Here is an 18001-nt window from a genome sequence, read left to right as displayed (position 1 = left end):
CCCGGCAATGAAAATGTTGACCGCCTGGCTAAAGAGGCCACCAGTGCACCATCTCTGGAGATTGGCCTCCCGGCGACTGATTTGCGGGCAATCTTACGCCGCAAAATTTTCGACCTATGGGACACTGAATGGCGCAACCTGCCCATGCCGAACAAGCTTCGCCCTATCAAGGCGACGACGAATGTGTGGCGGTCGTCCATGCGGTCTCCCGCCAGGAGTCTGTTGTCCTCTGCCGCCTGCGCAGACCTCTATGTCGCTGCGGCTCCGTTTTATCTTTGGTCCACATTTTGTTGGAGTGTCGCCTTTTAGCTATGCTCAGGCAGACGTTAGCTCTGCCTGATACGCTCCCTGCCCTTTTAACTGATGACCCTGCTATGGCTGGATTAGTTTATGTTTTATTCGGGCAGGGTTTTTTTATCATTTAATCTGAGTGTTTATGTTTTATTTTATTGTTTTGTGTTGATTCTGGCCTTTGGCCTACGGTTTTTAAACTGAGTTTTTAGTTTGTTCTCGGTGGTTGGCTTTTCCTTTTTTTTATCTCTATGGTCGGCCAACCACCTTCACACTCTGTGTGATTTCAATTTGTTTCGTCTGATCTATGTGTGAGTCTTTCTTGTCCTGTGTCATCTGCCGTTTTTCCTGTTGTTCGTTTTTATTCTCTTTGGGTGGTTTTAGTTTTTTGGAAAAAAGGGACCGATGACCGTCGCAGTCTGGTCCCTTTGATCTCCCAAACCAACCAACCAACCAACCAACCAACCAATCATGTCTAGAGAACCGGCAAATTTGGCTTCCACATGCTAGATACACACCTCACAATCGATCTTCTCTCAACTAAATAAAGGCGCGAAATGTGCAGAAGCAGCCAACCAAACAATTTACAAGGGAGGGAATAATGGTCCAGTGCAAACGCACCTCCATATTCATTCTCAAATTTCCACGCGATCACGAAAGCTATCCTACACATACTAAGTATTAGTTTTCTATTCGGTAGTCTAGAGGACAACACCTTAATTCATCTACATTCCTACACTCCATAAGGCCTCTCCATTCTGACAGCTTCTACCATTAAAGGGAAACATGAATCACCCCCGCACATATCACTGGTACTGCAGGTCGAGCACGCGCAGCTAGAATCAATCATCCTAAGAAATCGGTCACATGTATATTTCATCCCTGTACTTACAACTAAATGTTACGACCGCGGTCTCAGTTGAACGACATACGACAATGAGCAAAGTCTCGGAAATACACCCTGTTGATGACTATGGCTCTGGAAATAGAAATATCAGTACCATTCATATGACGTGACATACTCTTCCCTTTGCTATCACAGTACTAGACGTCAAATCCACACCTTTCTTATGAGTGCACATAGTCATTTACTTTGCATATGTCGGAACACAAACACATACTTTATATGCCTGATGCTCAAGGCGAGCCTATCACGCAACCCTACTTCTAAGTAGAATACTTCGTCAGTAAGTGATTACCTACGATACAAAATAATACTGAGAGAAAATCAGCGATGGGTGGACATGTCTCATAAGTTTTTTCTTGTGAGTGATACCACTGTGTCTTAGAAAGACATCTCATATGTTAAAAAAAAAAAAAAAAAAAAAAAAAAAAACTGATCACAACTACTACTGTATGTTACTGTCACAAGCGGTCTTGGTTCTACAGGTGCACACAAGTATCCACATTAAAACCTATACTTGCTTTATAAATCCACGTATGGCATTACCTACGAATCACGTGGGTTTTCCAGACAAATACCGAGACGGTGATCGTCTTACAAACCACCAGATGATAAAAAAACCCGATCCCAACGACTACTGTACGTTACTGTCACAAGTGGTCTTGGTTCTGTAGATGCAGACAAGTATCAATGTTAAAAGCTATACTCACTTTACAAATCGAGGTACGACATTACCTCTGAATGACATGGGTTTTTGCCCAGACAAATACCGCGATCGCAGGAGTATATAGTACCAGACCAACACGTCGTCGACGGTGCAACCTCGTAATAAAATTACTCAATTTAGAAAGTGATTCGGCTAAGGAACGTGGTATGAAACCGCAGCTAGATATTTCTCCAGGATTTGTAGGGCATTCTCTCTCGATCCCTTGTCAGAGGTTCGGTGACATATCCACTGAGCTATAGGCGATGGTTGATTGAGAAGGATCACAAACAGTATTAGATGGTGTACTGATTGAGGTTATAAGAAAATGTACACTTGCTTCTTAGATCTCTAGTATTACGTTATCCGCTAGAAATAACGTCCATGATTTGGAATCGGGTATTTCCATTCAAACACATACCTATGTTGGATTCTATTGGCAATTCCTTTAATGATTACAACCACTACTCAATCATATTTTTGGCACTCCCATATCTCGAAACGAGTCACCTTTTCCGACCCTAGCTGCTACAGTAAAACTACAAGGTGGTTTCCGTCACCCCTACGCACCTTGCAACTGCTCCCATTTCTACAGCTTTCCGCATGTGATCGTTCCACCTTAAGTCGGAACTGAGCAGCTTTCGAGACAGGGCGTCTTTGTGGAAACCATTACAAGGACCTACACTACTCGTAGGAGGCGGCTACACGGGCAGCAGGGGCTGTGTGGTGCGGACTGGGCGGTTTTTTAGGGTCGAGGGTCCGGGGAAAACACAAAATGAGCTTCAGTCTCAAAGGGCGCAAGCCGAATACAGGAAGAACGTAGATATAGGAACCATCGATATAACAGTTGTAAACTGTCGTAGCTGTGTTGGGAAAGTACCAGAGCTCCAAGCGCTAACAGAAAGCACTGATGCTCAAATTGTTATAGGCACTTAAAGCTGGCTAAAGCTGCAATTAAGTTCAACCGAAAGTTTTGCGAAAATCCTAACTGCTCCGGAAGGATAGGCTAAACGTAGTTGGCGGTGGCGTGTTCGTTGGTGCTGGAAGTAGTTTATCTTGTCGCGAAATGGAACTAGGTAGGTCGTGCGAGTTAGTATGGGCAGTGGTCATTCTTGGCAACAGGAACAAAATAATAATTGGATCCTTTTATCGACCTTCCAACTCAGATGATAAAGTTGCTGAAAGGTGCAAAGATTACTTGAGTTTTATTTCAAACACTTACCCGACTCAAACAATTAGTTGGTGGTGACAATAATTTACCCTCCATATTTTGGAGCAAATACATGTTTGAATCAGGAAGTACACATAAAACATCATCAGAAATTGTGCTAGACGCATTCTCTGAAAATTATTTTGAGCAATTAGTTCATGAGCCCACGCGAATATTAAACGGTTGTAAAACACACTTGAACTCGAGCAACAAATAATCCTGAGCTAATAACGAGCATCAAAACGGATACAGCGATGAGTGAAAACTGTGTTGTCGTAGCGAGACTGAATATTTTAACCCCCAAATCCTCCAAAAATAACCTAAAAATATACCAATCCAAAAAGCAGATAAAAATTCACTTGACGCCTTCGTGAGAGACAATCTCCACTTCTTCGATATTAACAATGCGAGTGTAGATCAGACATAGCTTGAATTCAAAGAGATTTGTACCAAATAAATTAACAAACGAAGGAGCTGATCCCCCTTGGTACACAAAACGGGTCAGACCACTGTCGTAGAAACAACGGAAAAAGCATGCCAAATTTAAACGAACGCAAAAACCTTCAAGATTGGCGATACTTTACAGAAGCTCAAAATTTTGCGCGGACTTCAATGCGTGATGCTTACAATAGTTTCCACAACGAAACTTCAGAAAATCCAGAGAGACTCTGGTCGAATGGGAAGTACACTAGTGGCAAGACACAATCAATGCCTTCTCTGCGCGATAGCAATGGAAATTCTATCGACGACAGTGCTGCCAAATCAGAGTTACTAAACACAACCTTCCGAAATTCCTTCACTAAATAATGAGCCGGCCGCTGTGGCCGAGCAGTTCTAGGCGCTTCAGTCCGGAAATGCGCTGCTGCAACGGTCGAAGGTTCGGTTCCTGCCTTGGGCATGGATGTGTGTGATGTCCTTAGGTTAGTTAGGTTTAAGTAGTTCTAAGTCTAGGGGACTGATGACCTCAGATGTTTAGTCCCATAGTGCTTAGAGCCATTTGAACCATTTGAGAGAAGATGAAGTAAATATTCCAGATTTCGCATCGACATGAATAACTCAGAAGTAGTATCCTCGGAATAGTGAAGCAACTTAAATCACTTAATAACAGCAAGTCTTCCGGTCCAGACTGTATACCAATAGGCTTCGTTCAGAGTACGCTGATGCAGTAGCTCCATGCTTATCATATACAACCGCTCGCTCGACGAAAGATCGTACCCAAAGCCTGGAAAGTTGTACGGGTCACACTAGTATTCAAGAAAGGTGGTAGTATGTAATCCACTAAATTACAGGCCCATATCATTAACGTCGATATGCAGCAGAATTTTGGGACATATATTGTGATCGAACATCATGAATTATCTCGAGGGGAACGGTCTATTGACACACAGTCAACAAGGAGTTTAGAGAGCATCGTTCTTGTGAAACAAAACTAGCTCTTTACTCACACGAAGTGTTGAGTGATACTGACAAGGGATCTCAAATTGATTCCGTATTACTAGATTTCCAGAAGGTTTTTTTTAACACTGTACCACACAAGCGGCTTGTAGTGAAATTGCGTGCTTATGGAATATGATCTCAGTTATGTGACTGGTTTCATGATTTCATATCAGAGAGGTCACAGTCCGTCTTAATTGACGGGAAGACATCAAGGAAAACAAAAGTGGTTTCTGGCTGTTTCTTGCCTGTATAAACGCTTTAGGAGAGCAGCCGCCTTAGGTTGTTTGCAGTTGATGCTGTCGATTATCGTTTAGTAAAGTCATTAGAAGATCAAAACCAATTGAAAAACGATTTAGAAAAGATATCTGTATGTTGCAGAAATTGGCAATTGACTCTAAATAACGAAATGCGTGAGGTCATCCACATGAATGCTAAACGGAACCCGTTAAACTTTGGTTACACTATAAATAAGTCAAATCGAAAGACCGTAATATCTACTAAATACCTAGGAATTACAATTAAAAACAACTTAAATCGGAAAGAACACATAGAAAATGTAACCAACGAATGCGTTTTATTGGTAGGACGCTTAGAAAATGTAACATTTACTAAAGAGGCTGCCTACACTACGGTTGTCCGTCCTCTCAGAGTGCTGCTGCGCGATGTGGGATCCTTATCAGATAGGATTATCGGAATACATCGAGGAAGTTTTCAGAAGAACAGCAAGTTTTGCATTATCGCGAAATAGGTGAGAGAGTGCCATTGACATGATACAGGATTTAGGTTCAAATGACTCTGAGCACTATGAGACTTAACATCTGAGATCATCAGTCCCCTAGAACCTAGAACTACTTCAACCTAACTAACCTAAGGACAGCACACACATCCATGCCTGAGGCAGGATTCGAACCTGCGACCGTAGCGATCGCGCGGTTCCAGACTGAAGCGCCTAGAACTGCTAGGTCACAACGGCCGGCCAGGATTTGGGGTGGACATCATTGAAACGAAGGTGGTTTTCGATGCGGCCAAATCTTTTTGAGAAATTTCAATCGTCAACTTTCTCCTCCGAATGCGAAAATATTTTGTTGACGCCGACCTACATAGGGAGAAAAGATCATCGTAACAAAATAAGGGAAGCCAGAGCTCGTACAGAAAGATGTAGGTGTCCGTTTTTGGCCGCGCTCTGTTCGAGATTGGAATAACGGAGAATTATTGTAAAGATGGTTCGATGAACCCTTTGCCATGCACTTACGTGTGATTGGCAGAGTATCTATGTGGATGTAGGCATCTCGATTGGAGTTCGCGCTAAATTTCGAGCTTTTGAAAAACTTGGCGAATCTTGCTAGTTTTGCGTTCTTTTAAATTTGGGATGTTTTTTTTTTTTGTTGCTTCTGACCTGTTTTGTGCATCATGAGAGGTCAATTCTGTCAGTTGTTAATTTATTTAGCGCAAATCTGTCTACTACTGTTGATAATATTTCTTTGAATTTAAGCCACATCTGGTCTGCACCATTAGCTACTTCGAAACGGTCGGACAATGTCTATTAGGAAAGCATCAATAAAAATTTTATCTGCTTTTTAAAAATAGATTTTCCGTTTATTTGTGATTTATTAGTGTCTGTTGCTGTATTCAGTCTCGCTACAAGGACCTTGTGTTGACTAATCGTTGTGTTGTGGTCTTCAGTCCAGAAACTGGTTTGATGCAGCCCTCCATGCTAGTGTCATAATGCACTCTATTTGCTCTGGGTTATTTGTTGCCAAGAAGTCGATTGTGTTTTCGCAACCATTTGCGCTTCGAGAGGGCTCCTGAACTAATTGGCAATTTCGCTTATGTATCGAGGGTAGATTGCAGTCACCACCATGTAGGCTTATAACTGTGTGAGTGGGTACCTATTTGAAAGGGGGCTCAATTTTCCTTTGAACTGTTCAGCAACTGTATCACATGAAGCGGGAGGTCCGCAAAAGGAACCACCTATTAATTTCTTCCGGTTTTTACGTATAACCTCTACGCACACTAACTCACAGGAACTATCTACTTCAGTTTTGATACAAGATAAGCTACTTCTAACAGCAACAAACACGCCACCGCCAACTGCATACCGAGCGAGGTGGCGCGGTGGTTAGACACTGGACTCGCATTCGGGAGGACGACGGTTCAAACCCGCGTCCGGGCATCCTGTTTTAGGTTTTCCGTGATTTCCCTAAATCGCTCCAGGCAAATGCCGGGATGGTTCCTTTCAAAGGGCACGGCCGACTTCCCTAATCTGGTGAGACCGATGACCTCGCTGTCTGGTCTCCTTCCCCCAACAAACCAACCAACCAACTGCATTTAAAATACACTCCTGGAAATGGAAAAAAGAACACATTGACACCGGTGTGTCAGACCCACCATATTTGCTCCGGACACTACGAGAGGGCTGTACAAGCAATGATCACACGCACGGCACAGCGGACACCAGGAACCGCGGTGTTGGCCGTCGAATGGCGCTAGCTGCGCAGCATTTGTGCACCGCCGCCGTCAGTGTCAGCCAGTTTGCCGTGGCATACGGAGCTCCATCGCAGTCTTTAACACTGGTAGCATCCCGCGACAGCGTGGACGTGAACCCTATGTGCAGTTGACGGACTTTGAGCGAGGGCGTATAGTGGGCATGCGGGAGGCCGGGTGGACGTACCGCCGAATTGCTCAACACGTGGGGCGTGAGGTCTCCACAGTACATCGATGTTGTCGCCAGTGGTCGGCGGAAGGTGCACGTGCCCGTCGACCTGGGACCAGACCGCAGCGACGCACGGATGCACGCCAAGACCGTACGATCCTACGCAGTGCCGTAGGGGACCGCACCGCCACTTCCCAGCAAATTAGGGACACTGTTGCTCCTGGGGTATCGGCGAGGACCATTCGCAACCGTCTCCATGAAGCTGGGCTACGGTCCCGCACACCGTTAGGCCGTCTTCCGCTCACGCCCCAACATCGTGCAGCCCGCCTCCAGTGGTGTCGCGACAGGCGTGAATGGAGGGACGAATGGAGACGTGTCGTCTTCAGCGATGAGAGTCGCTTCTGCCTTGGTGCCAATGATGGTCGTATGCGTGTTTGGCGCCGTGCAGGTGAGCGCCACAATCAGGACTGCATACGACCGAGGCACACAGGGCCAACACCCGGCATCATGGTGTGGGGAGCGATCTCCTACACTGGCCGTACACCTCTGGTGATCGTCGAGGGGACACTGAATACTGCACGGTACATCCAAACCGTCATCGAACCCATCGTTCTACCATTCCTAGACCGGCAAGGGAACTTGCTGTTCCAACAGGACAATGCACGTCCGCATGTATCCCGTGCCACCCAACGTGCTCTAGAAGGTGTAAGTCAACTACCCTGGCCAGCAAGATCTCCGGATCTGTCCCCCATTGAGCATGTTTGGGACTGGATGAAGCGTCGTCTCACACGGTCTGCACGTCCAGCACGAACGCTGGTCCAACTGAGGCGCCAGGTGGAAATGGAAGGGCAAGCCGTTCCACAGGACTACATCCAGCATCTCTACGATCGTCTCCATGGGAGAATAGCAGCCTGCATTTCTGCGAAAGGTGGATATACACTGTACTAGTGCCGACATTGTGCATGCTCTGTTGCCTGTGTCTATGTGCCTGTGGTTCTGTCAGTGTGATCATGTGATGTATCTGACCCCAGGAATGTGTCAACAAAGTTTCCCTTTCCTGGGACAATGATTTCACGGTGTTCTTATTTCAATTTCCAGGAGTGTATCTTTTCTGAACACACTCAGGTAGCGGTACTGTGGGAAAATTTCGCCTTCACTTACAGGGTGACAATTATTAAACTATATTAAAAAAAACGTAAATTAGTTACAAACTATAGCGTGTACACACATTATTCAACATGAAAACATCACTACAAATAGTCGGATGTAGGTTATGACATGTTTTATATGTCTGCCATCGTTGGCGATGACCCAGACGAATGGCGAAATTCTGCACGAGGCCCGCTGTATTGTGGGAACATCAATGCTGTCGATGACCTATTGAATGGTTGTTTCCAGCTCAGTAATGGATTTGAGGTTACTGCTGTACATATTGTTTTTAGTATAGCCCTACAAAAATGAGTCGCATTTGTTAAGATCCGGAGAATATGGCGGCCAATCGAGACCCATGCCAGTAGCCTCTGGATACCCCAGACCCAGAATGCAGTCCCCAAACTGCTCTTCCAGGACATCAAACATGGGGTCGAGCTCCGTCTTGCATGAACCAAATCTTCTCGAAATCAGGGTCACTTTGGATAATGTGCAATGAAATCATCTTCCAAAACCTTCACGTATCTTTCAATAGTCACTGTGCCATCAAGGAATATCACACCGATTATTCTGTGACTGGACATTGCAAACCACAGAGCCACCTGTTGAGGGTGAAGATACTTCTAGATGGCAAAACGTGGATTCTCAGTCCCCCAAATGCATCCATTTTGCTTACTGACGAACTCATGCAAATTAAAGTGGTCTTTGTTACTAAACCAAAACCGTATTCACAGTCTAATTCCCATCATGCTCTGTGGCCAACTGTGCAGTCTGAATGTCTCAATACAAACCGTTCAGAAGTTATGATGATTTTATTTCATACTGTTCAGTAATTGTCACTCTGTGGTATCGATTTTAGCCAGCTTTCTGTACCTCCTTCTGTTAGCACCTGGAGCTCTTGTTCTTTACCAACACATCTTCGACAGCTTACTACTAAAATCCCTATGATTTTTGCATCAACCTTTGACCTGTGTTTGACGTGCACCTTTTGAGACTGTAACCCTTTCTGTTGTTTCCCAAGACCCTCTAACCTAAAAAACCACCCAGTCCTCTCTACACAGCCCCCACTACCCATGTAGCCACTTCGTGTGTGTAGTGGGCCTCTGACCTATTAAGCAGAACCCAGGAACCCACCACCCTACAGCACAAGTCGAGTAATCTACAGCCTACACAGTCGCAGAACTGTGTGAGCCACTGACTCAGGCCCTCCACTGGGCTTCATACTGAAGGACCGTATTCAGTTGTGCCACAAGTGGTGAGCTACACCCACACCTCACAAGTAAGACTAGCAATCTTGGTGAAGATTCAGTTAGCCGCCCAAAACCAGAGAGAGACTCCTTTCCAATCCAAAGCAACCCACATTGTTAATACCAACATGAGCCACTGCCTGTACTCTTCATGGCTTCTGGAAATACCCATTCCACATCTGGAATGACTCGTCCCAGTATGCACACTGGATTCCTTCCTCTACTTGACAGCCATATCCCTAAGGGCTGCAAAGGGGCATTGGAGCTCACAACTATCAGTAATCCCACAATGAGTGGGCCAATAGGCTTCTTCTGGAACAGGGTGAGTGACTGCATCTGGCTCAGGATCTTTGTCAGCCATAGACAGTTCCTGAAACCTGTTAATGAGACTAACTGGGGAAGCCCTCCGACTAGCTCCCACCCTGCCTCCCCCGGAAAGTCTTTCACTGCTTGCCTCACCTTGGTATGACCTCCCACTCAACCACTGATGAGTGGTCAACAGTGCGGGCTGTAACGGGGGTGGTGACAGTAGTGGACAGATTGAGGGACACACTGGATGACCCTTGTATCCCATGCCTGGCCTCCCCATAGTGATGCCCATTGGTTACAGCCTCAAGCTGACCAAAGCCGGCACTGTCTGGTGCTGTGAGTCAAGGGTCACCAACTGAGCTTACATCTGAATGCTGCAGTCTCAGTCCCTATGCATACCAAAGACGGCAAAACACTAGCATGCACAGATATTAAAACTTAAGACTGTGTGTAGAAAACACTCAAACATGCAGTAAATTTAAGAATTTAAAATAATGATCATACAGATAACTGAAAATACAGAAAACAACGCAGAGGAGTATAGAGAGATGCGAATGGAACACATTTGGCTGCCGAGAGAGCAATGCATGAAGCCTTCAATGATTACCATGGCAACATACTGTCGAATGACCTTTCACAAAACCCAAAGAAATTCTGGTCTTAGGTAAAGGCCCTTAGTGGCACTAAAGTGAGTGTCCAGACTCATGGATGACAGTGGAACTGACGATGTGGATGGCAAAACAACAGCAGTCATGTTTAACTCTGTTTTCAAATTTTCCTTTACAAAGGAAAACCCAGGAGTATTGTCCCAATTTAATTTTTATAACGCTGAAAAGAAGAGTGAAATAGATACTAGTGTCAGTGGCATTGGGAAACAGCTAAAATCGTTAAAGTTCAGCAAAGTCCCAGGGCCATCAGATTCTGTATCCAATTTGCACCTGAGTTAGCTCCTCTGTTAACCCTCGAACTAAAAGCCATGCCCAGTAGCTGGAGGCAAGCACAGGTCATACCTGTATACAAGAAGGGTAGCAGAAATGGTCCACAAATGTGCTGTGTAATATCCTTGACATCCATTTGTTGTAGAAACTATGAATGTACTCTGGGTTCAAACACAATGAAGTATCTAGAGCAGAATGGCCTCCCCCATGCCAACAAGTACAGATTTCAAAAACTCGTGCATTCTTCGTCTTACATACTGAAAGCCATGGCTCAAGTCAGTCAGGTAGATGCAATATTTCTCTTGTTTCCAAAAAACATTGGACTCAGACCCATACCTGGGCTTATTATCAAAAGTATGACTGTATGGGGTATCAAGTGAAATTTGTGACTGGACTGAGAATTTCTTGATAGGGGGGATGCAGGAGTTCTGTTCTGGAATGTGTCATCGTTCAACTTCCAGGGATGTCAGATTGACTGTGATAATAATAGATATGGACGTGAAACTAGTGAAGTTTGGATGTACATCCACTGGAAGCTAAAGAAGAAGACCCGACAGGACACAAGAACAAAGTTTCATAAAACAAGGGGTCTTCCAGTATTTCTGCATGTTACAGAGTGCTGGATATAACAGAAGGAACATCGAGTAGAATGCCGAATTAAGAAATGTGAAGGGCAAGCAGCTAGTCTACATTAGATGATACAAGAATTGAAACTGTCTCTCAAAAACTGAAAGATGAAGCAACGGAAAATAGAATAAATATGTACCACAACATGTGGCATGAATGCACGTAAATGAGAGGCAACACAATGCTTCTGAAATTGGTTTTAAATTACAAACCAAATGGAAGAAGGAACATAGGAAGACCTACAAAATAGAAGGAAAAATAATTTGTGAAAATGAAACAGAGAGGGAGCCTTAATCCATGAAGTCAAGAAGATGGGGGAAGTAGTAGTATAGGAGGAAATAGTTATTACTGTGAAAGTTTACAGAAATAATTCCATGCTCCTAACTTGTGTGGTGTGATTCCACCACATCAATTTGAAGGGTACCTTGTGAATAATGCTTTCAGATTTTCACAAAAAAATTGCAGCCTAAAATATTAATTTAGTAAATCAAGTATTCTGAAAGGAACCTCTTCATGTTTGTAATAGTTCAATCTCAGTCTTTTGTAGTTCACTCAGTTTCTGTCTTTGTTAGTACTGTAACTTTATGGTTAAGTATAGTTGTGATACTGTTTTTTGTCCTTTTTTTTTAAAAAATAACCATGTTCATTCATCAGCAACTCTCTTTATTTCAGGGAAACAAGATGTGTATGTTTCAATGCCAACAGGATCTGGAAAGTCCTTGTGTTTCCAGTTGCCTGCTGTTATCTACAAGCACAAGGTTGCAGTGGTATTTTCTCCACTTCTTGCACTTATAAAGGTGAGTTGATTGTTATTTTTCATTTTGTTTTTGTCTCAACTTCTGTAAATTACTCTATTTACATGAAACTAATGTGCACTTGTCTTACCATATGCAGTATTCAAAACTGGGGTGCACATAAAATTCAATAGTGCATTGCAGTTTAGTAAAAAATTGAATCTGTCAGTCACTGGCAATATAATTGAAATTTAGGTATTGTTTCTTATACCACAGTGTATTTTTGTTATTCTCAACTTTGTTACAATATTGTTGCCTTATTATTGCATAGTATGTCTGTATCAGATAGTCACAAAATGGAAGGCAAGTAGAGAACAACATCATATGATACTACTTTCAAGTGTAAATTAATTCTTTATGGTGAAAAGTGTGGTGAGAGGAGGCCGGGACAAGGGTTCAGTGTAGCTGAGAGTAATGTCTGCTTATTGAAGAATCAGAAATTGGAATATTTGCTCCTGCCACAACTAGAAAGAAATTCACTGACCCATGCAAAGGAAGGCCTCCTGATGTTGAAGTAAGATGTTCTTAATTTGTCCGTGAAAGGAGGTAGAATGGGCAACCTTTGACTAGTGCTGCCATAAGAAACAAAGCAAAAAGGTGACTGCAGTTCTTTATAAATCGTGGCAAGAGTTTAAGACTTGCTGTGGATGGGTTTACCACATGGAACAGGCTGACTTACCTCTGTGACACCGTACAACAGTATGCCAAAGTTTCCACTGTCTTTTGAGAAAAAATCTTTAAGAACTTTGGCAATATGCCATCACACATCAGAAAGAAGCATTTTTTGATGGGTCAAATAGGTATCACTGGTAAGACACCAGTTTATTTTGATATGCTACATAATTACACAATTGACTGAGGAGGAGACAAAATAAGTTACCATAAAAACATCAGGGTGTGAAAAACAGTGCATAACTGTAATGGTGGGAATCATAGCAGATGGGTACAAACTTCCCCGTTTCTTAATCTTCAAGTGGAAAATGAGCCCCAAGGCTCCAAAAAATGAAATTGTTTGAAATCAAGAGAAGGCATGGATGGTTGAAATCATATTGCTTGATTGGCTTTGAAATGTATGGGAACTCTGTCCTTACGTGCTTCCCAAACTACCATCAATGCTTTGTCGCGATGCATTTTGTGGCCATCTCACTGATGAGATAAAAAATAAAATTCACACCCTAGCCAGTGACCTTGTTATTATTCCTGGAGGAATGCCTTCTTTGTTTCAACTCCTGGATTTTAGTACAACTAAACAGTTCAATGGTTATGAAATATTCTTCCACTAATGAAACCATGAACTGACACTGACAGGATAAATTGAGCATGCAGCACCTGACATTCCTGCACACGGGGTTTCAGCTGCCTGGAAAAGTGTCGAAGCACCGATGATCAAAAAAGCATGGAAGAAATGCTGTATGTCGGATACTCTGGATGGCAGCGAGTCTGATGTGCTCTGGTATGACGCCAAGGATGACGGGGAAAAGAGAAAATGAATCTGATGTAGACTCCTCCAAGGATACCAGTAACATTGATGATATTACTGAATAATGATGAGTAACACCTGTAATTTACAGTATGTTCATTTGCATGTAATGTAGGTAATCGAGTTAGACATTCTTCTGAACGACTGTCACTTAACAATGAGTCACTTAAAAATTGTTTCTGTTTGGATAGTTCATGTATGCATAAATTGTGTAAAATAAATTTGGCATACTAGCGATATGCCAACAAACTCTTTCTTTTCGTGATTTTAATTTTTAAATTTGGGTGTGCATTACATTAGATTTGTGGAAATACAGTAATTTCCTCATTTAATTTGAAACAACAATGGTTCTCATCCCTAGTACAAGTTAGGTCTTAAAAAATAAGTACTCAAATTCCAAAACTAAGTAGTATTGTCAGCTATCTTTTCAAATGACTGTACTTAATGGTTGAGTACAACAAAAACTTGATGTGTAATGCAATATGCTGAAGGTAAATGTGAACTTTCAGTCTTTTCTTGTGTCTCAACGACTTGAAATGCTGAGACATTTGACGATACAACTGCTGTTGCACTCTCGTATGTTGCCCAACAGGAACAAGCCAGTAGTTACAAAAACTAGTGCGCCATGCCATATGTTGGCATAATTTCAGATAATCTACCAAAAAGCTATTCCCGCATCTAAAGGTTTGTGTTTTATGATATCAACAGCATGTCAAAAATTTTATTCAGTAGGTAAGCCAAATTGTAACTGTTGGCACAGTGTTGTGTAAAATCATGTGCAAGTACTGTGGAAAACTGTAGGTTACTGAAGTCAGGGAGCTGTGGCAATTAGTGTATTGCAACATGAGAGAAATTAGAAACTAGGAATTAAACTGTTTCATTTTTTCACTCTTTTAAATTAAGTTTCAGTTACACGAATAGTAGATTTCAATTTTAAATTCAACTTTATTTTTCATTTGTAGTTAAATTGAACTATTCTGTATGACATACAAAAATGTAATACTTTCCTTTGAAAGCACCCAATATATAATAAGTTTAGTGTCTTCTGTATAAGTAATATCTGTGTACGTTGCACATCATCATATCTGTGTCTGAGGTTATCACCTTACTATGGCCTAAGAAGCCAAAAGCTGATTCATGACCAAATAAATAACGTTTTGCAGAACATTAGCAAAGTGTTTCCTACTTACTATTGTTGCTGTGTTCTGTAAAGCATTGACGAAAAATTCAGTTACTGTTAAAAAGTGAGTAATATAATTCATTAACTAATGCAGCAATGTTGTATGAAATCATTCTTTTAAAGATTTCTAAAATATTCCCACCTATGCCTCTTTCAGGAGCTGCATTTCTAGTTTGATGCGTCAGAGAACATACATTATTTTTCTTTACCTCTTAAGAAAAGTACATTGTTAGTTTGTGTTTAATATTATAATTAACATACATTTTGTAAAATAAGAGCTTTCGTAAGTACTATTCAACTTGAATTTTTCCTTATTCAGGATCAAGTTGACCATCTTCGACAAAAAGGAATTCAAGCAAGTGCCATAAATTCAAATATGCGTACTTCGGAAGTAAAAGCAGTCATGAAAGACCTGTTGAGTGAACATCCCAAAACTCAACTTCTTTATGTGACACCAGAGCAGGCGAGGACAGAGAATTTTAAGGTATTACATTTTATTATTCATTTTAAGTAACTTACTCTTTCCTTAGGCTTTTGTGGAGAACAAAAGTTTTTTTATATATATTTGGGTACTGGTCAGATATGAACATTTGATTAACTTGTATGTGGGATGTAAATATTGTGAAAAACAATTACATATGTAAATTGATTTTGATAGGATTGTTTTGGGGCACCTCGCTCATCAGGGACTTCAATGTTCATATATGTGTATGGAAAATAGTGATTAGATGTTTTCATATAAAGAAATAATCATAGCAAATGAAAATACCTACAAGTGTCTGATATATTCCCCCCTCTTCTGACCAAAAATATACACTTACGTGAGCTGTCAACGCATGAAAAACATAGCTTTATAAGAGATTCATTGGAGACAAGTCTTTTGAAGGCAACTACAGTAATTTAACCGTTTATTCCATTATTTGTTAGTGAAGGATGTTTATGTCCATGACTTATTTATTTATTTAGTGTCCATTTTATTACAGTCCTGTTGTAGAACTTATCAAAATACAAGACATAATGAAATTTTACGTATCAATATGTGCAAAATATAGGCATACATAAGATGTAATACATGAATGGTAAGTTCAGTAATAAAAGTCTGTGAAGCTACGTTAGCACTGTAATTATTTACCATCATTTCAGGCAGTTTCTAATCGAGAAGAACTTGAACATTTAGTGATAAAACAGTTCTACAGTAGAGGAGAAATTATAAAATTGACAACTACAGGTTATCACTACCACCAGTGTCCTGAAAATTTTTAGTAGAGGCAATGTACACTAGAGTTGCTACTTACTTCAGCACTCATAACCTATCAGTGGAGATGCAGTTTAGTGTCAGGAAGGACTCATTAGCTGTCAGGGCAGTTTGCTTCTCGCATTAAGCATTTAAAAAAACTCTTACAGCCATTGGATAGATTACTTTACGTGATGTGGGTATTTGATTATGTAAGCATTTTGGAATTGCAGAAAAAGTTACACAATTTAAAAATGCAACATCTCTCAGCAATATGGGTTAATAAAATCTCAGTGAGCTTCCAGTCACATTAAGAGACTAAATTTCCAAGATCTTTTAGCCAAACATTCATTGGCCATGAGTTAAGACTTCCTAGCTCCCATAAGAGTGGAGATATGAGCAAAAACCAGTTTTTCAGCCCATGATATGTCAGCTGCCCTGCACAACAGATGTGTTATATGGGGATAATATTGGCCTGCTAAATTGATCTGCTTTCCAGGGCAGCCTACATGTCAGAACAACAAACAGTTTTCCAGTCCCAGACATGTTGGTTGCCCTGCACGACAGGTGTGTTGTGTTGGAGTAAAATTGGCCTGTGTTATCATTCTGATTTGCAGGGCAGCTAACACTTCAGCAGCCAAATAAAATATTACAGCCCCTGATGTGCAGGCTATACTGCACAACAATATGTTGTAGGCATGCTGGGTGTATTGATCTGTTCTGCAGGGGCACTGTGTGCGCGAGGGAGGGATGGATGGAGGGAGGGAGTGTGAGTGAATGACACCTTGCAGTTCTGTCAGATTTTAGATTTGTGTATGGGGGGGGGGGGGGGGGTGGCTGGCAGGCAGGGGGATATGCTCCTTGTTTGCTTTTTGCATGTAAGATGAGAGGCATTTTTAATTTGACACTGCATTTGTTTTAATGCCTTGTTATTGTCATTTGTATTAAACTCTTGTTTGAAAATAAGAAATTTTTGTCATGTTTTTGCTGCTCTGAGGGCTTCATTAAATGATGGCGCAATAAACTATCCCTCTTGTTGGTTTTCATGTTCATCATTCAGATGTTGGCTTTGGGTGTTGGCTACAGTTTTTTCTTCATTCACTGAAACATACATAGTAAGATTGTTGTCTACCTGGGTGAGGTCCTCTGTTTCACAAGTTGACAATAATGGACAAAGTTCTTAAACTAATTCTGTCAGAGGAATGTCCTCCTCATTTTCATTATGAGCTGTTGCTGCTGTTGAAGAGATATTTATGAATTCTGCATGTTTACAGCAATTAGCTTTGAGTGACATTTTCCCACTCTGCCAATGTCCTTAAAATTGCATCAAGAAAGTTGAAAACTATTTCTTTACCTACTTTGATTTTTTTGGAACATGTTCATCACTTGAAGTTTCATATACTGAATTTCCAAATATTTTATAACTCCCTGATCCACTGGCAGTAGAAGTGAAGTGACATTTGGAGGTAAAAACACTACTGGATGAGCAGTTCAGATGTTGAACAGGACAATAATTTTTCATTTCTTTGATTTTGGCTGAGAGTCCCAGTTACACAACCACTTTTCAGAAATATCAGACACCATCCAAGATTTTGCCTTGCTTTCATGAAATACATGTAGGGGGTGAATCTTTTTAAATGTCTTCTAGGCTTTTCTGGTTTTCGGATCACCAAGAGATTTTCTTTACATGATCCTGTCATATTTGCAGCAACCATAATTGTGATTCATTTCTTAGATATTTTCCTACCTGAACACTGTTCTTCTCTCAATGTCTTATCTGTGATCATGTTATAAAACAAACCAGTTTCATCTGCATTGAATATAACATCTGACTTCTAACTTCCA

The 18001-nt window shown here is 41.6% G+C and overlaps 1 protein-coding gene across 1 annotated transcript in view; it reads left to right on the top strand.

Moving 5' to 3' along the window:
• The window catches only part of LOC126299561 (uncharacterized), a 280185-nt gene that overhangs the window by 117954 nt on the left and 144230 nt on the right, over nt 1–18001 (top strand). Inside the window, exons 2-3 of the mRNA XM_049991559.1 lie at nt 12141–12265; nt 15242–15406. Coding sequence (XP_049847516.1) covers nt 12141–12265; nt 15242–15406 — 290 coding nt within the window. The remainder of the gene's footprint in view (nt 1–12140; nt 12266–15241; nt 15407–18001) is intronic.

Source organism: Schistocerca gregaria, chromosome X (genome assembly GCF_023897955.1).
Source record: "Schistocerca gregaria isolate iqSchGreg1 chromosome X, iqSchGreg1.2, whole genome shotgun sequence".
NCBI lineage: Eukaryota > Metazoa > Arthropoda > Insecta > Orthoptera > Acrididae > Schistocerca > Schistocerca gregaria.
The sequence above is the reverse complement of the archived record's forward strand: the minus strand, read 5'-3'. Positions and strand labels throughout refer to the sequence as shown.